The sequence below is a fragment of the Melospiza georgiana genome, chromosome 2 (genome assembly GCF_028018845.1).
Source record: "Melospiza georgiana isolate bMelGeo1 chromosome 2, bMelGeo1.pri, whole genome shotgun sequence".
Taxonomy (NCBI): domain Eukaryota; kingdom Metazoa; phylum Chordata; class Aves; order Passeriformes; family Passerellidae; genus Melospiza; species Melospiza georgiana.
Window position 1 is genome coordinate 8,921,413 of NC_080431.1, and position 27,067 is coordinate 8,948,479.

A 27,067-nucleotide genomic window follows, 5' to 3' on the forward strand; every position below is an offset into this window, starting at 1 on the left:
CATGTGACATACTGTAATTTGCTTATGTATTCAAGTATGAGTTGATCCTGTTAATGTTTGTGTTAGAAAAGCAGACAAGAAGCCTAGGGAAGCTTATTGATAAGGTCGCTTGTTTGCATGGATGTTATCAATGTCTTCCTTGTCTGTTCACATGGGTCAGCTTTCTCTGGCTCTCTTTAGTGTGTTCTGGCTCTCTTTTGCATCATTGTCTTTACAACACAAAGAAATGCCACTCTAAAACATTTTCCCTCTAAATATTTTTGCACGTTTGGGGCACTGAGTGGAGTCAGAGAGTGCCTCAGGAGTGGTGAGTTCAGACCTTCTGTGGAGGGCAGCTCTCATTTTTAAATTGTCCCCATGGGCCGTGGTGGCACTGGTGCATTGCATGCCAGGGGCCACAGTCAGCTCCTTTTGGTGGTCAGCACTCAGGACCAGGTCTGGAAAGTGGAATTGCAAATTCAACTACCTGGACATGTCTGTATGTCCATCTGACAAGCAGAAATGCTGAGTACCACACACCTTCTCCAGCAGCCACGGACTCCTAAATTTTGCCATCTACTTTTGAAAAATTGAGCCAGAATGTGAGATAGATATGTGTTAAATGCAAAATTATAACTGTTTGTTTGTTTTTTTGTTTCTCATGCTAAGTAGCTGGTAAAGAAACAGTAATGCCTTTAAAAGTGAAGTGTTTACTTCAGACTCAGTATTTGTATTTTTATGTATTGGAAACACAGTGTGGGCTTTTTCTGTGGTTTTGGGGAAGAGTATGCTGTGGGAGGGCATATCCAGTTTTTAACTTCTTGTCACTGTCATAAAAAGGTAATTTGTACCAAGTGAACTGAAATCTGATCAAGTAACACTTCTAGTTTTCTGTAAAGATTACTTTTTTATTCATTATGTTCTTTTTACACTGCTCATACAGAAGCTGTCAAAGCTTCTCATTTATGATAGGAGAGTACTAATTCTAAAGGAGACGTGCACACAGTCACAAGATGAAACAGGAAAATAAAGTGCAGAGTAATTTCAATTTCTCTGCTGTTTTTACAAGCCTGTTCCATTAACAGCAAACATCAGCAAACAGGAGACTGATTTCCATACAGAACCTGGCCAGCTACTTTGCTTTGTACATACAAATGTGAAAAGCTGAGCAGCTAGTAATTTCAGTGTCCAGAACAGTTTCTCCCTCCCTTGCAGCCACATTTCCCTCTCAGCCTTTTCCATTGGTGCAGTTTACAATAACCTTTTAACTCCAACAAGAATTGTGCCAGAAGTTTAAACCCACTGTGGCATCTGGGAAGAATAGCCAGGAGCTGCTGTGCAGGAAGCAATTATCCCAGCAGGGCTCCAGAGCCCGCCTGAATAGCTGGGGCAGCCCCCAGCACCGCTTTTTGGGCTTCACTCTCTTCCTTCTCTCTGGCTTCTCACTTCCATTTATGCACTCAGCAATGAGGGTTTGCTGCTCCAGAGGCACAGGGCTGGGTGGGAAGAGCCCAGGCAGAGGGCAGCACATTCTCAGTGTGCAGGAACAGCAGCACTCTGGGGTATCACAGCTAAAGGATGGATATGTGAGCATGGGAGCAGTGTATGCTTTGTTCTGCTTGGTTGCAACCTGGGCTGGCTTATTTCACGAGTAAATGAAGCTCCAAGTAGCTCCTGGCTCGCTGTGTTTTGCTGAAGATCAGCCTTGTGTTGTTAAGCCTGTGGCAACAAAAAACGTTTGTGGACGGACCAAGATGCGCAGGTCATTCCCTGCCTGTGGAGTTTCTCTAGAGGATCTAAAGTTGAGCACAAAAATGATAATTCTGGGCTGCTCTGTGAGCTGGGGAAATTGGGGGATTTGCTCTTTGCCTCTCTGTGCATACATTCTGCTCCTTGTTCTTTGTGAGTTTAATTTTAGCATCCTCCAAGCAAAGGGATTTCTGTAGAGTCTAGCCCAGTGGATTTTCAGCAGTCCTTCAGAAATAATGAAAGTTACACTCAAGATTTGCTTGTGGCTGCCTATGACTGCAGGTTTTTGCCTCATTCCTGTAACACAAGGCTTGTGTGCAAACCACAAAAAATACAAGGAAATCTGTGATTTATGATTTGCATGTGCTGCAGTCACGAGAGCTGTAGTGAACAGTGATGGAAGAGTGAAATGTGGCAGAATAATGTATGACTTTTGTGTTTAACTGTTCATGGAAAATCAGCATTGCAGTGCATATGTTCCTCTTTTTGACAAATGATGGGAAAGTTTAATGTTTTCACAACTTTTTTGTGTCCAGCATTTACTATAAAAGAGTTCTTCTGAACTTAGGCTCAGAGATAAATGCAATAGAAATTTAACATGGGTTTATGTCCTTCTTTTGAAGTGTGATCTCATTTCCATTGCAAAAGACAGAAAATCAGTAGGATTTTAGGTACGTTAGAAAACATTTTATATTTTTTTAAGGCTACTTTGGCAAAATACTTGTGTATTTGTAGTGTTTAGTTGGCAGGGCCAAAACTTCTTTGGGAATTAACTTGATTATAAAGTTTTTACAGAAAATGTTTTGAATGAGAAGTCCAATCCGTCTCAAAATTTAAAACTGTCAAAATACAAATTTGGAAATGTACGAAAGAATCCGCTGCACTTTAGTCACCTGTGACTAATTTTATTTGCTTAGTTTGTTTCTCAGTGCGTGTTCTCTGCCATAAAGAGCTCAGGTTTAGCCCCAGAGGAGCTGAGCAAATCCCCGTTCCCCTGGGAGGCGGCTGTGCCAGCTCCAGGGAGGAAAGCTTTCACAGGCAATTTAGTGCAGGAAGTGCAGCGGTCACGGGAAGGATCCGGGAGCTGAGATTTGCATCCCTGGAGTGAGGAGCCAGCAGTGGGCAGCCAGGCTCACAGGGGATGTGCCTGCTCTCCCAGACAAGCGGGAGTCTCAGCCAAAACTGCTGCATCTCACAAGGTCACGGAGTGACTGAGGCCACAGATGAAAATAATGACCTGCTGCACAGACCAGCCAGGAGAAAAATGTGAATAATTCATTTCTAGTCCCTCCTCTCAAACTGTGAGGATTTTGTTGCTGCTTCACAATTGGACTTGTAAGTCTAGGAGATCCTTGGTTTTGCATGTTGAAGGCCTTTCATTTCCTTGTGGGTGCTCATGGTAGAAGACCTACAAACTTCTACTTCAAAAATCTTGATAACTTGAGACCTGTCAGAACAGTTCCCTTTAGAAGACCCTCCATAAGAACCTTGAAAACCCCTGTATTTTAGCACAATGGCTGTGAGAAATCTGCACTCTGAGAAATGTCTTTCATCAGATTACAAGTCTTGGTGAAATTTTACCTACCCATCCTTCTAAGTTTGAAATTGAACGTTAGGACTCTGCTATTGAAAACTTGTGCTCCGCGCAGCTGCTCTTTTCTTAGGGGAAAGTAGGAAATCTTCTATTGATGAAATACACCCCACAATATACAGTTGTCTTAAATCCATGTTGTCATCCTGCCAACATTAGCTCCAGACTTAGAAAAGCATGATGATATTGTCAATACCTGCAATGACAGTCAGAACTGAAATTCCCTTGGAATCAGCAGCAGAGTCTGGGCCCCTTTGGAAATTCCTGGTTGCACTCTCCTCCCTCCACCCCTGGTGCTGTCTGCAGGGTGCAGGTGTGATCTGCCACATGCAGTCAGGTCTGGGGGTGTAGGTTGGCCTTGTCTTCATCCTTGGTGACTCTAAGACACCCCCTTAGAGTGACCTTGGTTTTTCTTTTACAGTGAGAAACAGGCTGCTAAATTCCTTTGCAGATTTGGGTTATGTAGTTTCTTTTATGGTTGCCAGGTAGGTTTGTTTTAATATGTTTTAAAATTTGTGGTTTGTTAGTATTATTTTTCTTTTTTGCATTTGTACTTCTTTAGGTAAGGTAATTAAAAGCTGAGAGATTTTGTGTGGAAAATTAACCCTGACTGGTCTGAGATTTTGTCCTTGGAGATGTATAAATAACACAGTAGTGGTGATGCTTAAAAGAAAACTCATGTGTAACTGATACTTCAAATCCTCTGGCTTGCTTAAGGGAAGACAAATGAAGACATACCAGACCTTGAGTTCAGTTCAAGTTCACTTTTACTACTGATTTCAATCACTGATTGTAGTGAAAGCTATATGTGCACCAGTGCATCCAGGGGAGACTTATGCATGGGGTTAAATCTACTGTTTTACAGAAATTTCACAGTTGTCATTGTAAACTCATCATTCCCATGCAGGGCCTTCTTTGGATAGTGCAGAAAGATTCATAGTTCTAGATATAATTTTAGTGACCCATAAAATGTGCCTAAGTGTTGTCCATTAGTTGAATTTAGTGTGTTTTCTGTACTTAATAAGTAACAAAACAGTTACTGAAGAAACACTACTGAAAAACAGTTTATGAAGTATTTGCTTCTTCTTTTTTATATTTTTTGGTGATCTTTGTAGAACAGATTTAAGACCATGAAGATGGTAGCAACATGCTTTTGTTGTAAGATTTTAATCTTGGTTTAGAATAAGAAAGGAAGAAAATTGCATAGAAAATGTTTTGCACTGTAGCTGTGAAAGCATTTGAGAGAAATATTTCACTGGTTCAAATACTGCAATATAAACATAGCTGTCTGCTCAGAATTTAGTTCTTACTAATGGGAGCCAATACGGATTATTGTGAAGTAAATCTTCCTCTGAATTAAATCTTCCTTTGTGATTAACAAAAGCCAAATGTTTATAGAAAGTTAATTTGGACTTGTTGCAGTTTCAAACTTCTGAATATCACATATGCTGAGGCATGGATTTTTCTTTTCTGATCTTGATTTATGGAATTCTGCATATAGCTTGGCTGTTTCTACAGTCTCGTTGGGTGAAGCATCGAACGCATGAAGTAATTGTGATATTTGGTGTCTTGTGATAATGCCAATGGCTGAATAACTGTCAGCTGCCTCTGAATTCACCAAGCAATTCAGGACACAGATAACCCTTAAACCTTTGTAGATATCCACCTTCTTGTAGTTACAGCCATTAATAATGAGGCCAGAAATGTGGGAAAAGGAATCTTATGAAGGGACTTGAATCTGATTCTGCCTTTGATGTATGAGATTGGCAGGGGTGCCAGAAGCAGCAGCTTGAATCTATTGTTATTTTACCTACCTTAAATACCTTCTTTTTACATAAAGCCATCTTCCTATGCATTTTGCACCTTCCTTTAGGCTGCCTGTCTGTATTGCAAAGCTGTTTTGTTGGTCTGTAGGGTAGCGGGGAACAATTGACTTGCACTTTGTCATGACAGATTTACAGCACAGGAAGACCCACTTGAAAGAATGTTTCAGACTACTTTCAAATAGAATTTTTTGTGTGTTTGATCTGGAGGAGGCAGCATGTACCTTCCTGGGGTCCCAGAGAATGGAACGGAAAGCAGGACAGACTCGTCTGTCTGAACTTTGAAGTTAAACAAGAACAAACTTCAGTCTTTGTTGAAGACCTGCTCCAAACACATTTTGATGTCTACTGTCTGATATTTAAGCATGCTATAATAGGTACGGAAGAATATATGGGATTCACAAGGCTTGGAACAAGATACAAATTTTTAAATAAAAATTAAGATAGATAGTCATTTGTACTCCTTTTTGTTCAACTTTGTTCAAACTGCAAAGCTGCCTTCTATTGCTGACATTCCATGCCTGACAGCCTCTCCTGCAGTGGAGAGTTGTGATATGGATATTTTGGGATGCTAGACCAGATAAAGGGAAATGAACAAACTCTGTGTTCCTTAACTAAGAAATAAAAGCTCCATTTCACTTGGATATAACATTGGTGGCACTATTAATTACAATTGCCTGGCCTCACCTTGTACTTTGACTGTTGTACTGTTATTCATAATTAGATGGAACACTTTTAAATCAAAGGCAGTGTCTGGCAGGTTAATATTACATGCCCACCACTTTCAATTTAGAAAATGAAAGAAAATGTGTTTTGGTGTATGCTGTACTATAGAAGACTAAAATATATGAAATTTGTGATAACACATATGCAGAAACCCTGGATATACAAAAAGAATTCAGTATTTCATTCTTCAGTCTAAATTTGCTTTTCCTATTAATTTGTTTGCTTTCAAATTATTTTTTTATTATTTTGCAACAGAGCAGATTTCATTTATTAAATAGAAATAAACTGGAAACTGAAAGAAAGTTAAAAGAAAATGTCACTCACATTTATATTTGGACTCCCCAAGCATTTCTCTTATGGCTTCATTCTGTCTCATATTTCATACCACATTTCTGTGAAAAGTAAATGAATCACCCACATATATAAAAATATTTCATAACACAGACAGATGGGTATGGATTTATACATGCAGAAATTTACACACATATACACAACACACATAGGTATATAAAATATGGTCTCAGAATAAGAATATATGTGTGTACAGCTATACCGAATTCTTGGTGGTATGTTGTAGAACCCTTGGGTAAGTTTTTATGGATTTGATTTATTGGCTGACTGAGTTGATTCATTATTTGTATATGATTTTTTGCTGCTGGGTGGTCATAATTTACAATTCTGGACCTAGTTAACTCTGTGGGTGCCTAGAGTTTTCTGTATGAGCATCTCCAACTATTGTTTAAAGAAATAAATGAAATGGACTTGCTTGAATGAGCAATTTACTGATGAGGAGCAAAATACGGTCAGACAGGCAGGTCATAGAAAATAGCTTTCAAAAAGTCTTTGTAACTCACCATACCATCATATATTTTCTTAGCATATATACAATAACTCATACATCTTACAGGCAGCTGAAGATCATCTGTGAAATGCTGATCACAATCTTTTTCTCTAATGAATTCAGTGCTATTCTTGTATTATCCTACTAGTAAATCCCTGATAGATTTGCTGGTAGCCACAGAACAAGATACTGAAGAGGCATGAAAAGTCAAAAAGTGCCTTGGCTTCATTTTGGTATAAATGAAACATGACACTTACTTCCAGAATCAGACTTTTAGCATTGGCAGTTAGCAAAGCTGTTCTTTTCCCATGACACAACCATATCTCCTAGAATAGTGAAATAGAACTGTTTTCTGTATTTGGCTACTAGGAAGAAGGGACTTCTCTTGGCATTCAGCATGGTCACAACTCTGCAGGCAGTTTGGGATGTAATGGTACACTCACTGCCTGTGACTTTTGCAAATTATATCATTTGCTGCTATAAAGTCCAGCTGGTGTACTTTGGGACAACAGCAAAAATATGAGAAGAGCCAGAGCACCCAAATCAAAATGCCTTCATTAGCTTTTAAGTATACACAGATTATGAATTGTTGTAATTTGCAAGATTTCATGTACTGTCTCCAAAGGTGACTTGACTATTTACAGCTCTAAATACTGGATATGAACTTAGTAAGACAAATTCAGTAGTGATTCTTTATGTGTTCCTACCAAATTTCACATGCATGTCTTCCATTGTGTACTGTTTTACTCAAAGCCATTGGTCTGTGGCCCGTAGGTATTTGTGGGATTGCCTGTTGAGAAGAAATACTGCACACTGCCAACATAAATTGTTCATTGCTGGAGTTTTCATTTGCAATGTCATATTAAAATGAAGGGATTGTCCAGTCTTGTTGAGATGTTGGGTACCTAATTTTTTAAAATGCAATGAAGAATTTTGGTAGTTGCCCACCAGGGGAAGTTCACTTCCTTCTGGCCATCTGTGCCTGCTCCAGTTACAGACACGTGTAATTCCACATTCACTGGTGGGACATTTTATTGTGGCTGTGTAATTTATCACAATTCCATGTGGAATAACCGTCATTGTAGCTAAAGTTCTAAACCCTTCTCATGTTTTAAGGAAATCAACCAACCTAACAAAAGAAACCCTTTTGCACGTGCATTCAGAATTCCATGTTGTGAGCATGGCCTCCTTCAGCATGCATGTCACATCTTAGGAAGTCTGCCTCAACATCCATGAGGGAATGTTTCCTCTGTGTCTCCTTCTTTATCTAAATCTCAAATAACTTGCAAGAAAAGCAGCTTTCAATGACTTTTTAGTTTTTCCTGTTTCTGCTTTAATGCTTCTCTCCATCTACACTTTGAAGAGATTCTCATAGTGATCCCGACTAGAAATTCCTCGGATTGTTCTTGCTTAAGGTTACAATTTGTGCAAGATATGAAGTTGTGTCATATTGTGGTGGATTTGAATGGGGTTTTCTTAAGTGATAAAATAACAGAGGAGCACAAATGCTACTGAATGTCACTAGGATTTAGATTTTGAAGACATACACAAAAATCACTGATTTCAGTTTACATGGGTTTGAAATCATCAGATGAGTTGGCAAATTCTTGTGACATATAAATACATTTCTTTGTTCTATCCAGTGTGGTCAGTATTTATATACATAAAAGGTGTATATTTCTGCATATGTATCTGGATATACAAATACCCCAAAATGCAAGTGAAAGTAATTAAAAAATGTTGTTTTTTTTTTTTAGTCCTTTGCATACATGATTTGGAAAATCATTGCTTTCTGTGATTTAGGGACATGTAAAACAGAAATAAATACAGACAGACTATAACTATGTTATAGTTTACATCTTCTTCCCCTGCTCACCAGTTCAGGCAGTCAGCAATCTGAAACTGCTTATCAATTCTTGAAAAATGTGTGTTTGCAGGTCACCTTTATTTTTTCATTCCTCATGCCTCAAATCTCCACTGAAATTTCAGCATTACCAGCTTTCTGAATGATAAAGGACATTTCTCTTGTGCTCTCAAGCAATGAGTGCCAAAGGCAACAGAATGAAATTTGTATGCAACACTGTCTACGCTCCACGTGCGTGTCCATTTATCTCAATAACTGACTGTCATCTTTGTGCCTGTACATCCTACAGTGGCAATCAGAGCCCAACACTGCTCGAGATGTCAAATTTCCAGGGATAGATTTCTAGCTGCAGGCAACTGGAGCTAAATACCTCGTATTGAGAACACTCTCCTCCTTGTCACTGACCACATTAGAGCCTTTCATGTAGGTTCATATGTGGCTTTTATTTATTGTCTACTTCCACCCATGGCTTGAACTGCAGTGGTTTTCAAAAGTGATACGGCTTGTAAGCATATGTGCACTTCAGAATGTATCTGCTGTAATTAAGGAACTTTCTTTGTATATCAAAGTAAGCATGGTACATATGCAGCTGCATATTGGTGCATTTTGCTGCATTTTGGTGAACTTTGTAACTTGTTCAACCATTTGGTCAATAGAACGGGGGAATGAATCCTTTAAAATATATCAGTTATTTTCATATGCATTTAATGTACATTTTTTTATAATATAATAAGATTTTGAATCGCAAAGGTGTGTTTTCTGATTTGGGGGTTATTGGAATTCTGTTATCTCCCAAAAGCTGAATTCAAAGAATATAATTGCTTCTGCTCATCTGCTTATCATCGTTCAAACTTACTTTATTTAAGGTGAAGAACTAAAGAATAAAGAATTTGCTTCACTTCCTTAAGAAATGAAAACCAAAACAACACAAAATTTATGAATAATAATGAGCACAACCAGCAGCAGGATAGTGTGCGCATATTTCTTGTCAAGAAAAAGTAATTGCAGCACTTGATGTGAAAATGAGATTTATGTCTTGTGCTAATTTTTACTCTCCACCTGATTGTATCAGTACATGGGAAGGAATTGTAGTCCTTCTGGCTAACAAGCATTAAACAGGCTGGTGAGCAACCAGCAATACATTACACAGAATGAAGAAAAAAACTAACAAGTCTCCAAATCTCAGAGATTTTAAAATACTAATATAAAACTAAAACACAAGCTGTTTGCATAAGAGAAGGAAATTAGACTAATGGTAATTTTTTCCACTTTTTTTGTGAAATGGAAAGCCAGAGATGGCTTGTTGTTTTATCTGGAACAAAATATTTTCTAAGATATTATTTATTAAATCGATAATTCATATTGAAGTATTTCTGTTATCCTTGATTTTTCCTAGATCAGAGGAGGAAAGCTCATGATCACGTACACAAGAAAGAACGATGCTGGCAAATACGTTTGTGTTGGAACAAATATGGTTGGAGAACGTGAAAGTGAAGTTGCAGAGCTCACTGTTTTAGGTAAGAATTCCTTTTGGACTCTATTGATGAAAATGTACATCTTTCGTTTTTCCTGGTAAGCCTTTCTCTAAACATTCTGATCCATTTCCCTTTCAGTGCTGAAAATGTTTTTGTCATGGTTGTGATCTAGTAAATAGAAGGAAGTCACTGGCTCTGCAGCCCACCTTGGACAATTTATTCCTATTAGAAGATGTTTTTGTGTTTAACTCTCAAACTGAAAATAATTCCAGTGTCCATGATCAGTATTGTGAAATAAGAACAAAACAAAAATTAACAAGTTTAAGAAGCAGAGGCTTAATTTTTCCTTCTTACTGGAGAGAATCAAAATTACTCTAAATTTGTATTTGGAGTAATTATCCATTTATAGGAACGTGTGCTGAGTGTTGTAAAACTACAACAGATCTGCTTGTTCAAGTGATCCTATTGATCAAAAAAAAAATCTGTTTTCATTTAAGATAGCTGAGCTTAGCTGAAAATTGCATGTTTTGTTGCAGCATCAGAAGGGAAGCTCTAAGTCCACCTGCAGTCTCAGTATTTCTTCAAAATATGACCTATTTTACTTTAAAGTAGAGGAGGCTTGAGACAACTTGATTGTTTCTGGAAAAAATAAAAAAAAATGCATTTTGGAAAGGATGAGACCACCCAAGCACACTGGTTTCCATCACAATGCTACTGCAGTACTAGTAGCTTGTTGGTGGTTTTATTTTTGTTAAAATCATGTTTAAGAGCTGTCTTGTCTTTCTTTGGCACTTTTATCTGTCTTCCCTACATTGTTGAGCTAGGACTCAGGCAACTTGAAGACCTGTTCAGAGTTTAGGTGTTTCCTAAATAAAACAGGTTTTATGCCATCTTAAAGTTGTTCAAACTGAATATTCAGGAAGAAAGTGGTGTGTAACCCTTTAGAAGCTGCGGAACTTGTACTAGTATATTTTGGTTTTGTATAAACACTTTTGAAGCACTAGGGGAGGAAGTTTATTGTCAAATAGACTTACTTTCAGAACTTTCAAGCAAAATCTAAACTTAAAAGTAAATTGTAATTACATGAGTAAAGTCCTGGCACCAGGCTCCTATTTAACTGTACCATGTAATAGCTCATCACTAGTCTGCTGCCAGCCAGGGAGTCATGGGCTGAACTGTTTGATAACTTAGGCTGAAAAATTACTTCTCTTGCTAAAAACCTGTGAGAGAGGTGCATTGCAGGCAGAGCTCTGTCTGGCTTTTTCTTCATCTCTTCTTCCTGTCAGACATATTTCAGATTTTCAGCCTGGGGAAAGTAGCAAGATTTTGTTTTCAAATGAGTCAGTAAAGGTTTGAATTTCTTACCAGCCCATGTCTAGAAATCTTTAAAACACCCTATTCTTTCAACTCAGACTTGGATATGCGTGAAAAAGCGCAAGTAATATGCTGACTTCATATTTTAAATTTTTCTACATTAATCTTCTATTTATGAGGTTTGGTTATTTAGAAGTTGAACTTTTGCTTCTAGGTCTCTGCTTTAGATCAGAGGGAGGATTGCATGCCAGAAACTGTAATATTAGAAAGTTTCAAAGTGGTCCTTGCTAAGCTTTCCTTGTATGTACCAAATAATCATGTGACAAAGACAGATTCTTAAATCAGTGTTGATTTCCCTTATCCGTTTCTGCATTTCAGTAAGAGTGTTATAAATGGGCAGACAAAAACTCCTGGAAGTCCATTACTCTTCCTTCAGGAAACTGATCTGGAGAACAATGTGCCTCTTGTGGGCAGCACTCTTGGTCTTACCAGATCAGTCTTTTTTCTCTTGCATATTTAAGTTAAATATTCTTCCCCAAACTATTCCTATTCTGAGATTTAATCTGGATGTTGTTTTCTTACATTCAGGTTTGGTTTTTTCAGCACCTACAAGAAAGGGGCCAGGGTAGGGGGTTGTCTATATTTGTGTCTTTTTAATTCACAGCTAGATTTATGTCTGTAGATCTCTGTTTTATTTCTCACTTCTTGTATATGAACTCAGGGTAGAACTGACAGCTTAAACATCAACTTGCTATTTCATTTAACATTATTTCCTACCATTGCCAGCAAAGTTAATTTTTCTACAACACAAGTGTCCAGCTGGTCTGGACATCCTCTAGAACAAAGGAAGATTTTTTTTTAATAAGGTTTTGTTCAGGTCACATTTCCTTTTTGAACCATGAAGTTTTTGTAATATTGAATCTCTGTGTCTGCAAATCCAGAGTAATATTTAGAACTGCTTTTCTCAAACACAAATGTGAGACATGAAGAGTGTGGGATTGTCTCTTTATCCTTCTGTCTGGTTTTTTTGTGCTCCTGTGAGAAATTTGTGGTGTATTTTTGGCCATTCACACTTCCTGATGGTGCCAATGGCCTCAGACTGTTGCAGTTCCAGGGGGATGATATTTATATCTTTAGTACATACAAGTCAAAACATGCAACTGCCTTCTCAACTCCCTCAGAGCTTTCACAGGTTTATAGACAAAAAGTTCATCTGCCTTAGGCAAAGGAACCTGCCAAACACTCTCCTGTTAAACCTTCCCAGTTCTTTTATGGACATGCTGTTGTCATCTGGTGCTGCTCTTCTAGATGGGTCATTCCTGGAATATTCCTGAAATTATTAAAACCACTTCTATCCTTGGGAGGGTGCAAACCTCACTGCAGTGCAGCCTGATGTGGAATTATGAAAGCACGAATGTCCCAGCACCCTGCAGCTTTGAATCCTGTTACAGAAAAGTGTATCGACACCTTTACTGAAATGCACAGGGTTTGCCAAAACAACACAGCCTGTACTGAGGTCACCTTTTTGTTCCAGACAGTCTGAGCATAGGTGTGCAGCAATTAATCTAAACAAAAACTACAGAGAGGACATTCTGGGTTTTTTTTGCTTGTTTTACTCCATGTGTGCTGGCGGAAGAAAAAGTTGCCTTTCAAACGCAGCATTGGAAATTACTGCATGAAGTGCTTGCTGCTGCTGACTCCTGTGAGCAAACTCACAGAGATCCTGTGCAGTCTGGACACAGATCTGCTGGATTAACCCTTGATTTCCTTTCCTTTCCCTTTAGAGAGACCATCTTTTGTGAAGAGACCGAGCAATTTGGCAGTGACTGTGGAGGACAGTGCAGAGTTTAAGTGTGAGGCAAGAGGAGACCCAGTCCCTACAGTGAGATGGAGGAAAGATGACGGAGAGCTGCCCAAAGCAAGGTGCAGTACTTGCAGTTACCCTTTTTATAACATCTGGTTTGGTGTGTGATGGGGCCACTCAGTGATTGACAGCTAGCATATTTTTGTCTTGAATATAAAAGGCCTGGCTTGATCCAATAAAACATTTCTAATTAGCACTGAGCTCCAGTTGAACTTACAAGTTATGTTGAAACTTAAGAACAGCCTGTTTTCAAGTTTTTGTTGTGACAACACCTGACAAATATAACATAAAATATATAATATAAATATAAGATAAATATAATAGAAATATAATATAAAAAACCATAAGATAAAATATAAAATATAAAATATAATATAAAACAACCAAGTGCAGCCAGTAGTATCAGATGCAGATTAATTCTTCACCTGAAGAGTCTTTTGTGATTACTGAAAGTTTTGCAGAATGTATAACAAATATTAAAAGAGATTACAACATCAAGGAGTATATATTGGAATTGCAATTGGTATAAAATGTAGTCTGGCAATGTAGAAAGCTGCCTTGGTTATACATGTTTTTGTTGCTAGGTTTCCAATGAACTTTTTTGGTGTTGCTGTAATTCAGGCCAAAAAGTAAAACACACTATTAAAAATAAACACATCTTGTGATGGATCGATATAGAGATAGACTAAATACTCATTTATTTACTTTGAAATCCTAATTATCAGTTTAAAAAACTTCCAGAGAGTGGACTGAAAGTAGAAACACTTTAACAGGGTTGGATTTGTAAGTTGGCCACTTTTTAAATACAGCTTCTAGGTAATGTAGTCTATAGCTTTAATAAAAACTATCATTTTTAGGAGAAAAATCTACTTACCATAAATAGAAACACATTGACTGCATTATATATAAAAGAGAGAAAAGTGATGAAAGGAAAGAAATTGGTAAAAGACCACATGGTCCTCCAGGAAAAAAAGAAAAAAAAGAATGAATTGTGATTTATCTTGAATTTCAAGCAATTCTAATCTTTTTTGGAACAATATTTTCTTTTCAACCATATTAAAAAGTCTGTCATTCAGATGGAGAATAATAAATATTGTTATAATTACTTGTTAAAATAATTCTAACAATTAAAATGTTCTGCAATAGGGCTTTGCAATTGTGTGCAAAAATATCAAAATAAGGTTTTCAAATACTTGGGTATATTTTGGTTTTAAAACTTTATTTTTCATTATCAAACTATAATTATCTATACTTTTTTTTCCCTTGTGGGAAATACAGAAATAAGAATATTTTTAGACCAAATCCCCCATGTTTTTACCCTTGACAGAAATTGTACAAAGTTCTGTTATTCATTGTTAACTACTATGTATGTTAAAGATACGAAATCCGTGATGATCATACCTTGAAAATCAGGAAAGTTATGGCAGGAGACATGGGATCATACACTTGTGTTGCAGAAAATATGGTTGGAAAAGCTGAGGCATCAGCAACTTTAACAGTTCAAGGTAAGAATGTTTCTTTTCTAAGAATGAGATTGAATAATGTTGTACTAGAATAAGTTGATTTTTCTTTGTACAACAACTCTAGAGATAAAAATATAGAGAAAATACAAATTTGTCTTGAGTTGTATTCTGAGGAAATGGAAACACTTCACATGTAAGATTTTTTAAGCAGTCTTTACAATGCTGGGATGGAGAACTGAGTATGTTTTGAATTTCAATTCTTCAAGTTCAAAATCAAGTCACTTGCTATATCTGAAACACAGAAAGAAGAAATTCAGTGTTACTAAGCTGCATTGTTTTAATTCAAAAAGAAAGAGTTGTGAGTTAAACTATCTGCCAAGTTTTTCCAATTAAATATAGTAGAGAAGTAGTGAATGATAAATCTGTTTGTGTATCTTTTAATACACTAACCCAGACCACTGGAATTCCTGTTGCTTTTTCATTATTGAAGCGTATCGTAGCACTACTGTTTCTTTGTAAGATAAAAATTCAGTGGAACTCAGTGAACTAATATGTATAAAAATCCTTCACTGCCTTTATATACACAATCCAGATGTTCACTATTCAGATAATCCCTCTCTTCCTTTCCTGGCTAGCAGACAGGCCATGATGTCATCCTGATGCTTTTTTCTGGGCGCTGATGGTCCTTCTGTCCTTTTCTCTGTTCAGTGGGAATTAGTCATTATGGAGTTCTGGGGAAGTATAGGCTTAAAAGTATTTTATTTGGTAACAGGCCTCTAGTTTGACACATTTACTGTAACAGGAAAGGTCTTGCCCTGAACCTGCTCTCCTTTTTTCCATCAGAAACATTTGGTGTCCCTCTGTTAGGAAAGTATTGAATTCTTTCATTGAAACTCTCATAAAACCAAGAATTTTGAGATGTTCTGTTTTGTTCGTCACCATGATGTTTATACATCAAAACTCATACCTTATGTTTGTAAAATAACCAGCTCTCCTGCTCAGTGTTGGAGAATAAAGGATAAACTTGTGAGCAGTGAGCACAGTTTATTCAAAAAGACTGAATTATTTCTTAAATAATAATTTGTTCTGAAGATCACATCTTAAATCAACTGTTACTACTGTAAAATGATAGTATTAAGAAAATTTGCTTTGATGACTGGTTGAGCAGTTACATTTCTGGAAATAAACTCTTGGTAGTTCTAATCTTTCATATTCCTATTCAAAATAATAAACAAAAACATACTTGAAATCCCATTTAGATTAATGATGCTAATAGATATGAAATGACTTAAGTATATAGATATTAGAAATTGAATGAGATCTTTTTGATAATAAACTGGTATTTTTAAAGAACAAGATCACATCCTAAGTCCTGATTCATCAAGATCCCAATTTAAGTGTTTGTATTACACAGTAGATATTTACACTGTGGCAGCTTTGCTCTGAGGATATTGTTATGGGATAATTTGTTTCCCAGTGTGAATGGATTACCTCCTGAGCCATTTGTGTGCACTAATGTCTTCATAGGAGGGATTGATGTGAGAAACTGTAATGTGCAGGGACAATTTGTAGTTGGTAATGAAATAAATTATGATCAAGATCCATTTATTAGTGTATCCAAGAGACCAAGTTTATGGGAGGGAAAAAAATACTCCTCTAGCAAATGGATTTCCAATTCAGATTTTTTCACATTTTTCCTCCTTTTTCTGCCTTCTCCTCTTTTTCCCTCCTCTCCTCTTCCCTTGTTAAAACACATTTTTTTTTTTTTCCTAAAGGCTCAGCTTTTTGACTATGCTATATCTAGAAAAGCAGACTGATGTTGTTTCAGTACTAAAATAAGATTTCTCTGACTGTGGACACACAGCTCAATGAATTCTTTTGGTTGATTCATTGCTTTTTTTTGATTTTATGGGGTTTTTTTCTGGGTGATTCAAGGAATGCAACTAGCAACTCTTTTCTGCACTTTTGGTTATCATCACATGACCTGTTGACTGTAGAGTTTAGTAAATGTGTGTTCTGCAGTGCCAAAGTGAGTTATTTTTGTTGCCTATTTGTAAACAGAGGACTGCACTGCCAATCACAGCTTCCGACATCACAGCTGCCACTGTGCAGGCATGTTAAATTCAGCAAAGGGCAAGGAGGGGGCTTGGTGTGGGTTTGAGTGGTTCGGGTTATTTGTGAGGTTTGGTTTTGGTTTTTTCCTCTTCAGTATCTCAGCAACAGGCTGTGGTATTCCTGTGCCAGACTCTGTGCCAGAGGAGGAACATGAGAGCTGTCATTGTGGCCCAAGATGTGTGTCCCTGTCAGGAAAGGGACAGTGTCTGTCTGCCAAGTGTGACAGTGATCGCAGGGGTCTTAGGATGAGGGAAGATATGAGGATCTGACTCCATGTTTCAGAAGGCTTGATTTATTATTTTATAATATATATTATGTTAAAACTATACTAAAAGAATAGAAGAAAGGATTTCATTAGAAGGCTAACTTAGAATAGAAAAAGAAGGAATCAAAAAAAGCTTGTGTCTTGGACAGAGAGTCCAAGCCAGCTGACTGTGATTGGCCATTAATTAGAAACAACCACATGAGACCAATCCCAGATGCACCTGTTGCATTCCACAGCAACAGGTAACCATTGTTTACATTTTGTCCCTGAGGCCTCTTAGCTTCTCAGGAGAAAAAGTCCTAAGGAAAGGATTTTTCAGAAAATATCATGGCTACAGTCAAGTGTCTGCACGGAGGGACTGTGGCAGGGAGTGAAATGTGGCAGGGCTGCAAGCAATGCTCTTCAGGGCCTCAGGCTTGGCAGCACTAAGGAAAGGATTTATCTTTTTCTCTACTCATCATTTCCACTCACACCATGGCTGAACTCAGTGTCTGTCTCCTGTGCAGGGTTATCTGGGGCACTAAAAGGTGGAGCGTGCAGCACCAGGGCAATTGAGATACGGAGGTGTGGATGGGAGGTGGTGAACAGCTATCCTGGTCTCACAGGGAGCTGCCCTGGATCCCACAGGACCCTTTCATCCTGCTCAGCTCTGCCTGGTGCCTGATGCATGCCCTGCAGGGCTCCCTGTTTTGGGAATGCTTGGGAATGGTGCACAGGCACAGCCCCAGCGCTGCCTCTGAGCTGGGAGCCAGCCCAGGCTGTGTCCCTGCAATAGGAAATGTCAGCTCAGATAGTTCAGCTCTCCCTCTCTCTCTGTGTAATAAACTGTTAGCTGTAGAAAATACAAGAGAGGGGAGGGAACATAATTTCCATTTTTATGTTCTTCCTGCTCATGGCACTGGCGTCACAGATGCTGATTGTTGGAATGAATATTTTCCTCTGTACAGGCTCCTAACTTTGGGGACCATAAGCATTTTCTACATACAGATGTTGTATTTTTACTGTGACTTCAGCCATATCCATAAACCAAATTTGGAGTTCTGTACTGACATAGTGAAGTTTGAACTCTTCCTTTAGTGTTTTACTCCTGCAGCTTAGAAGCATTTCCATCCCTAAAGCTGTCAAGTTATCTTATTGTCTCCTTGGAAAATTAAATAGTTAAGGAAATGTAATCCTGATGTTGTTTCTGTATACGTAAAATTGGAGAGTTCTCTACCCTCTGTTTTCACTTTGCAGCAATGTGTACTGCATCTGCAAGGCGTCCAGAGACATTGCTAAATACATGTGGAAGCATTTCATTCAGGAGATGATTAATTATTAAATAAATACCTCAGTCAATACATAATGCCAGGAAGCAGCCCAGAGTACACTACATTATATTTTGCCAACACTTTATATTTCACCAAGTAGCTGGTATACTTCAGAAAAGGAAAAAATTGCCCAAAAAATGGCATCACTGGAACCAGTGGACTTCTCTCTTGCTCTAGCACTAAGCAAGCTGGATATATTTATTGTATTTATATTATATTGTAATTGATATATATGCAAGATGCATTTCATGTTGTCTGTAGGTTTCTATTACGACTTGCTTAGTTTTATGCCTCAAAGCAGGACTATGGAAAATATTATATATTTCATTACTACATATATCATTGAAAACAATGTTCCTAAGACACAGAAAATTACCAAGAATGCATACTTCAGTACTAAGAGAAAATTAGTTTTACCATTAATGTAAATGGAAGTAGGGTATCTTCAAGAATCTGAAAATCCTACATTTAACCATGAAAATGCTCTCAAGCACATCTAAGAACCAAAAGTTTTACATATTCTCACCTACTTCCATTTGCTTTGCTCCCATTCGCGGTACTCAATTTGGCTTGTCTGACATTTAATTTTGTAATAAATCTGTAATTTCTGGTGAAATGAGCTGTTGTCTCTGGAACACACCAGTGTGAGCTTGGGCTCCAGGGGCAGCCCTGCTCTGCAGCTGGCCAGGAACCATCACAGCAGTGGCAGTGTGGGTGACACTCAGCAGCTCAGGTGGCTCAGTTGGCTTCAGGACTTCACAAGAGTGACACCAACACTGGCTGTGGGTGACTGTGGATTGGAATCTTTTCCTTGAACAGGAATCTTTTGAGTTCTTCTTAGCTCTCCCTATTCAAGCAGTGGCTCTGGAGGAGTGTGCAATATAAAACTACACCTAAACCTGCTGCAGTAGTGACTGAACTGTAAAATGTAAATTTTGCCATTCAAAGGCACTAAGCACATTCAGCGTTATCTGTTTGGCAGAGAAAAAGAAGAATTCCTATGGAAATTGTAGCGGCCAGTTCATATTTTACAGTGGCAATCTCTGATTACCAAGCCTTTTTAGATTATGATGTCTTTAATTTTAGGGTTAACAGAGCTTGTCTGCAAGGTAGATAGAGAGTGGAACTTCTGATAAGTGACTCCTGGCTGTGATTTTGCTGCAAGAGTCAACTGACAAGGAATTTTAATCTGAAAAGGTGGCACATGCTTCAGGCCTGGAATTTCCTCCTCCTTCCACCTCCTCTTTGTGCAAGGTAGCTTCAAGGCACACAGTGAAAGACATTTATTTGATAAGGTTTCTGGAAAGAGCTGCAGATACCACCCGGAATATAAAGGAATAGCATTTGCTCTTTCATCTGTCTGATACCATATAAATGTTTCCACTGGGTCAGGCTGCTGGTACACATTATAAGTTGGCTGTAAGTGTTAATGCATTAAGCATTAAAAAAACAATGACAAAATTCAGAATTTTATGGGGTTACAGCAATGCTGTTGAGCAATTGCTGTACAGCAATTAATATGCATTGTAGTGAACCCTTCACAGTCTCAGGGCTGAATTTAACCACTGGAATTTTAAAACTAGGATTGGATTTAGGTCTGAACTTGTCTTCATGTTCTCTCTTTAAATCAGTATTTCTTCCTTTGAAAGAACTGTTTTGATGCAATATTCTGCCTCTAGTCCCTTGAAAAGGGAAGGAAGAATAATGATTGTCCAATGAACTTCAGGATTTTTTTAATTAGTAAACTTTTGGCAGGATGAATGAAGGAGACCATCTCCTGTGATTTCCATAGCTTAAAGAGCCCATTTCCCCCTTAATGACTGCAGTAAACTCTGATAGCATGTCAGATTTCTATCAAGGATCTGAGGAGTTTGCCACCAATTTCTGGTGAAAGAATAGGAATCTTAAAAGTTAATCAGCAGGAAATGAGAAAAATGTCTGAAGAGGAGATTAGAGCCCTGAAGGTTCTTGTCTTACTGAGGCAACTGATGAACACTAAGATTCCTGAAGCATTTCTAAAATGTGGATAAAAGAAGCAGTCTCTAAATATTTTAATGAATAACTGCTTCCATGGTTTTTAAGTGCTAAATGGATTTTGGCTTAGTTTGGTCTGGTCTGGTCTGGTTTGGTTTGATTTTTTACATAGAATCTCTCAACAGTGACAACAGTATTTTACAGGAGAATAACACATAAAAACTTCTGAGATTCCTTCCTTCAGTTGGGTACTTTGAAACAAGGATTTGAGACAGATGTTTTTAAGCATGTAAACAGGCATCCAAATAATTTGGAGAAATGTTATTACAGAAATAAGTTGAAGCTAGAGGCTTTTTACAGCTGAAAGGGGTTTATTTACTGTATAGTTCTCAAAAATTGTGCATTTTAATCACTCAGTGCAAGAATTGAAGTAGGTAGGTTTGTGTAGTGTACTTCAGCACTCAAAAAAAAAATAGCAAAGAAAATCTGAAGGCTCTTTTCTAGTGCCTGAAATTTCCTAAATCCCATGGCTGTGGAAAAAGCAATTGTTTTTGTATCAAGTTTCACTGCTGCAGACTTAGTGTGACTGCTGTTCTAAAGATAACATTTCAATAATTCTTTCTTTGGAATAGACAAAGTAGAATTTTACCACAAGTTGTCTAATTTGAAGATTTTTGGGTTAATGAATAAAATCAGAGTGCAGGGAAAAATAATTTTAATTGGTTGTTCAGCAAACAGTATTTCTGCTATACATTCATTCTGAAATAAACACCAGCTTTATTAAATTACGCTGAACATCTATAAAAAGGTAATACACACTTTATTTTTGCCTAGTTCATAGCCTGTGAGTAATGCAGTGATGCAGTACAGCCCCTTACTTTTGTTAGTTTACTTGCATCAGTAATTTCTGAATTGGTCTCACAGAATTTAAAAGTGCTGAATAACAGTGCATTCAAACATAATTTTAATAAGCTGTTTTGAGTACCATTTCTTACTATGAGTTGTGTTTTGTTTGAATACTAAAATACTTTGTTGCTAGGTACTGAATAACACTCAAGAACTAGTAGTAATGATTTTTTTCCGTCTTTGTGTGTGGACTTGATTGCCTTGAAGACTCAGGATCAGAATCTTCCAGTATAAGAAAAAAAATTCCTTGTTCAGGCTGAACTGTTATATAGAAATTATTATTTTCTGCAGGAGGTATTTACATGCTTCTTTTGTCCTATGAGCACACACTAATTCCCAAAGTTTGGGATGACTTTTTTTTTATCCTTTTAAGTATAAAATAGGATGACAGGAGAGAGAAACAAAAACAAAGTCCATGTCTGGATGGATGAGGTTGCTTGTTTTGTTCTCATAAATGCTCGCTGCTCTCTAAACACAGGACTGGCAGGGATTCTGTTCTCTTTTTGTCTCTCCATGGCCTATGAGAGCCCGCTTAGGACTTGCACCTCCTCATATTAGAGAGCTGCTCTCTCTTTTGCCACAGTTAAGGTCACACACTGGGTCTCAGTACAGAGCAGGGAGTCACCTGAGGGTTCTGCTTTTGTCCAGTTGTCCACCAGCAAGGTCTGATGGCCCTTTCAGACTACCAGCAACTTTTGATAGCATTGTCATTTTTTGACAGAGAACTGTATGAAAACCAGGCTAAGTGTCTCTGATTTTTTTAGTTTTATTTTATTTTTGCAGATCATTCTTATTTCCTGTAGCATCTTGTTCCCATTTCTGCCTCGATGACAGTAAAAATTCTTGGTGCGTGGTGGATAGCCTGGCTTGCATAGAATGCTTACACATTGTAATTTTTGCTGCCTATAATTAAATTTTGTTAATATGGCGCAGTTAATTTCTTGTTAACATTATTGAAACATAAGTTGGGATGTTAGTGTAGACTTGGTTGTATCTATGTGGGGGGTATGGCATCCCCAGGAGAAGAAATCCAGGTTTCTTTTGAAATAATACATTTCACTTGAGAGTATTCCTCACTGAGTACTGCATGCCCAAACCAACATTTTTTAATGATCACAAGTTAGTGCACTGCAGAGATTTATTGTCCTTCCATTTTTAGTGTGTGTTGGTATCCGTGGATCATGGGCCTTGGCCACTTCTCACAAATAGCTTTAACTTGTTACAAGAAGGTTGCTATGGATTTCAAGCTCTCCTTTCCAAGAAGCACTCTGTGCTATCATAAACAGCTGGGGAAAAAATCCCACTCAGTTTCCTTTTCAGTTCTACTATCTTCAACTGTAAGTCGAAAAATGCAGTAGGAAGCTCCTAAGAATTCTTCAAATAGTATCTATCTATCATAATCTTTTTGTACTTCTGCACAGTTTATTTAAAATTCATCCTTTTTCACTCTTTTAAAAGGCTTTAGTATAAATATTTGTAGCCACGACTACTTAGATTGCAGCAGTGCCTAAAATTACCTCAGTTCATTTAAAACATGGGGAAAGACAACTTCTCTTCTCTGAAAAGAGAAGCCTGGGAAACAGGACTTCACAGTGTGCCACATTAGTTTTTAAATAGATGGACTTAGACTCGCCATAAGAGTGCTCTCTAAATTATGTTTGGTTTATAGTGTGGATTAGGAGGATCCAGAGCAAGAAAGGGGGAAGTTAGACTGGGAGAGGAACTTCTGGAAAATCTTAAATCCCCTTCTCTCCCTCTCTGTCTTCTGCCCTCCACATTTCAGATTTCTCTTTGTCACCTCAAAGCAATGACTACAGGATTTATACACATTTTAAACTGTGTACTACATGTATTAACCTGAGAAGTGCTACCTTTAAAGCTGCACTGTAAAGCCTTTTCCCACATTTTTGGTTTTTTACCATAGAAATCTTCATTGAATCCTGCAGGAGGACAGAGTCTGATCTATGACAATTTTTTCCTGGTATCAGTTGCAAAGCAAAAGGTCTCATATGAGTACATTTCACCCACAAATTTTTGTAGTGGATTCCTCACACGTACAGACAAACATGCACACTTGTGTAGCCCTTTTCATCTTGATTTTTTTAGAGGGAAAATTCGTTACCTTCTTAAAATGAAACTTTAAATAGTTACACAACTGATAGACAGCTGAAACAGAGCCAGATTTTACTGTTCAGCCTTTTGAATAAGAGTTGAGGAAGGAAACACCGCTGAGCTTAAACTCTGACCAGAAATCCATAATGAGTTAATGCCATTTGATTACTCTTGAAATGAGAATAGCACCCAAGCAGGAGGTTTGGTTAGTGCACAGACCTTGTGGTGTTTATCAGCAGAGGGTGGAGTTTAAACCACCAGAGAGAGAAAGAAGCTTTGACACATTTTAGTGACAATAGGGGAAACAACAAGCTCTCAAAACAAATTGCTTGCTGCTCCCGCTGCCAAGCTGGGAGGAGGCACACCCCTGCTTGCTGCAGGAAGGAGAATCATTGATTTAGAATCCATGGTGCTTGAAGCTCACCTCTAGAATTGATTCTGGAGTTGGTGATACTGAGCTGCCAGGCTGCCTGTGTTATGACATCTGTGTTTAGGGGGTTCCAAAGCCTTACCCTGGCCTGTCTCTGTGCCTGGTATGTGCAGCAGCTCCAGAAGCACTGACATTTCCAAGGCTCTGTCTGTCCTGTCAGCACCAAGGAGTGACACGTGCCTTTTTTCCTGCTCAGACCACTTTCCCTGGAGCCCTCCTGAGTGCACAGAGGCGCCAGAACTTTTCCTTTCTTTATGTTTCCAGCCCAGAGGCACAGGCTAAATCCAGCCTGCCAGGCGTGTGCCATGTGCTGGGAATGAGAGCATATATTCTACTCTGCACGGTCAGAGGCAGTGTCAGGATGATGTGACCACAGTTTTCCAGACTGCAGCTGTCTTGAGGCTTCTGGAGGAAGTGCCCAGTGACAAGTGCAGGTGGCAGCCCCTCAGTACCCTGACAGTGGCACTTTCTGTGCAGGGCATAAACTCCAGCCAGCCTGTTTCTCTGTTACTGCCCAGCTCGTGCTGTGGTTTAACCCCAGCTGACCACAGTGCAACACAGCCCCTCAATGCCTCTCCAAGTGGGATGGGGAGAACAATCTGAAAAAAAAAATCAAGCAAACAAACAAGCAAAACCCAGAAATCTGTAGATTAAAACAAAAACACTTTAATAATTGAAACAGAGTAAAATATGCTAATAATACTAATTATAACAAAACCAGTAATAGTAATGAAGAGAGAGAAAAAAAATAAAATCCAAGAGAAACAAGTGATGCACAGTACAATTGCTCACCACCTGCTGAAGGACAGCCAGCTTTCCCCTGAAGAGTGATCAGCATCTCCCAGTTATCACTAGTTTAAATTCTGAGCAATATATTTTATCACCTACAACATCCCTTGGCCAGTTCAGGTCAGCTGTCCTAGCTATGATCCCTGACAGCTTCTTGTGTCCCTCCTCACTTGGGCAGAGCATGAGAAGCCCTTGACATGGGATAAGCACTGCTCAGCAACAACCAAAACATCAGTGTGTTATCAACATTATTCTCATACTGAATCCAAGACTCAGCACTGCACCAGCTACTAAGAAGAAAAATTAACTTTATCCCAGCCAAAACCAGGGCAACCTGACTGGTTTTCAGTGTTCAGGCAGAAGAGGGAATGTGAATTAATTGTAAATAAAAATAAATAAATATAAATTTAAAAAAAACTGCAAAACTCTTTGAAAGTATTTTGAGGAAAGCAACACCTAATTGATACTGAGATTTTCCCCATGTTCACTTTTCTCTGTGAAACTGAAGCATTCTTACGGGTTTCACTAATTCTAAAGGTGTTCTTAAGATCAGAACTATTTTTCCAACTCTAGTAAGTCACTTGTTTCTGTTTTAATTTCATTCTTCACATTACAATTATAGGAAATAATTAATCTCTTTTTTTTTGTTTCCAATCAAATTTTTATCTTTTCGGGTTTGGTAAATTTGAAATTACTGTAGTCACTTGTTCCTTTAAACTTAAGAAGTGCTTCTCTGACAAATCAGCAGCAATTTAAAACAGAATTTTTCCACTCATCATAAATACAATAAACCACCATCACTCCCTTCCTGGGGGTTTGGAGTTGTGAGTCATCACTTTTGATTGGAGACATCAAAAATCTCATGTAAACATTTTACCTCAGCCCCGTGGCTGCGGCGCGCTTGGCGCCAGACTGCGCGACTTCGCTCAGACATTTGTGCTGCTCTGTGTCAAACTTGCTGCTCTGGGACCAGGCACTGTGAAAGCATTCACAGCGAGCAAGGGTGGCCCAGGCTGGTCCCACAAGAATGGGAACTTCAGCAGGGAATCTGGGGAAAAACTGTGAATTGTGTGGATATGTATTTATACCTCAAGGAGTGACAGCTGAAAATAGAGAGTCCAGGGAGGATGAAAAGTGATATATCCCAGTTCTTTTGTACTGTACCTGGTGTTGTGTTCCTGTATTTTTCACAGGCTGAAGCCAGGAGGCAGCTGAATGGGCAGCATTTATGTCTTTTTCAGGACAAGAGATTCAGGCTATTGTTTATTTCTCTGTAGAAAGTGATACTTCCCACAAATGACTGTAGAGAGATGTGCATATCAAGGATATTGAGAGTTTCAGATTGCTTTGATAAGAACAAATAGCCTACAAATCACCAGATAGGAAGTGGAACATGGCACATTGTCTTAAACTATCTCCCTTAATAATAGTTTTTGCAAAACACCAACATAAATATCTGGTGGTCATGTTGCAGGGAGTATTCAATGGTCCTCATTCAGATATTTGAGCATTGAAAGTGTTTCTTTATTTTTCAGAGTTTAGCAGGATTAGAAATTAAACACATTTTTGAATAGAAGTTGTTGGCAGCTTTTTGCAGAGTTTTTGTTTGGAATTATTCAGGATTTCTTGTTTATGTTTTTTAAAGTGTGAAAAGTCAGAGTTTGATCAGTTTGCTAAACATCATCAGACTCTTATATTTCCTCTACATGTGACTGTAGTACCCAACTTTTCTGTACCCATACGTTTCAGATAGAGGTCATAAACTGTGGGTTTCTCACCCATTTATTTTACATGAAGATGACAAACAGCTGAGTTTCAACTCCCTGACAAGTAACACTGCAATCTCTGTGCTATCTCTGTTGTTAGCTCTGCAGTTTCTCCCTTCTCACTGTCTACTCTGGACCCGGCCAATCCCAATGGAAATTCCAGCTTCTCACTCCACTGTCTACTCCAGCACTTCTGCTCATACTCCTGTGCCATCTCCCACCACTTCATTCCTACAGGCACATGCCATATTTCACTTGAACTGGGATTAATGTATCACAATTACTTGAAAGGAATCTGAATTTCATTGTGACTGCCATTTTCTAGATTAGTCATAATGGTCAGTTATTTATACAGAAGCTGAAGATTGGATATTAGTTGATTGGATAAGTTTCGATATATGTTCATTGTTATGTGTAATTGTTGGTTTGGAAATTTGGATTGCTTAATTTCTCTGATCTAGAGTTGTACTTTCTTGCTTCTTCTATTATAACTTCTGTTAGTGTCCAGCAGTCCTTGAAGACATGAAGATTTTTTTTAAATAATCAAAAGTGAAACACATTGAGCTTCAATCAAAATTGTTCAACTTGTGGCAGTTAAATAACAGGATATCTTCCAAGCACCTGGAAGATATTTGTAAATAGTATAGTGAGAACAGTAATTAATGAGTATTAAACATGCTGAACAAAATACTCCTTAGTAGTTAAGTATCA

General features: G+C 38.1%; 1 protein-coding gene across 4 annotated transcripts in view; it reads left to right on the plus strand.

Moving 5' to 3' along the window:
* The window catches only part of ROBO1 (roundabout guidance receptor 1), a 680,447-nt gene that overhangs the window by 582,306 nt on the left and 71,074 nt on the right, over positions 1–27,067 (plus strand). For all 4 annotated transcript variants that reach the window (XM_058043544.1, XM_058043535.1, XM_058043553.1 and 1 more), the window contains 3 exons: positions 9,970–10,090; positions 13,147–13,285; positions 14,604–14,731. In XM_058043544.1, coding sequence (XP_057899527.1) covers positions 9,970–10,090; positions 13,147–13,285; positions 14,604–14,731 — 388 coding nt within the window. The remainder of the gene's footprint in view (positions 1–9,969; positions 10,091–13,146; positions 13,286–14,603; positions 14,732–27,067) is intronic.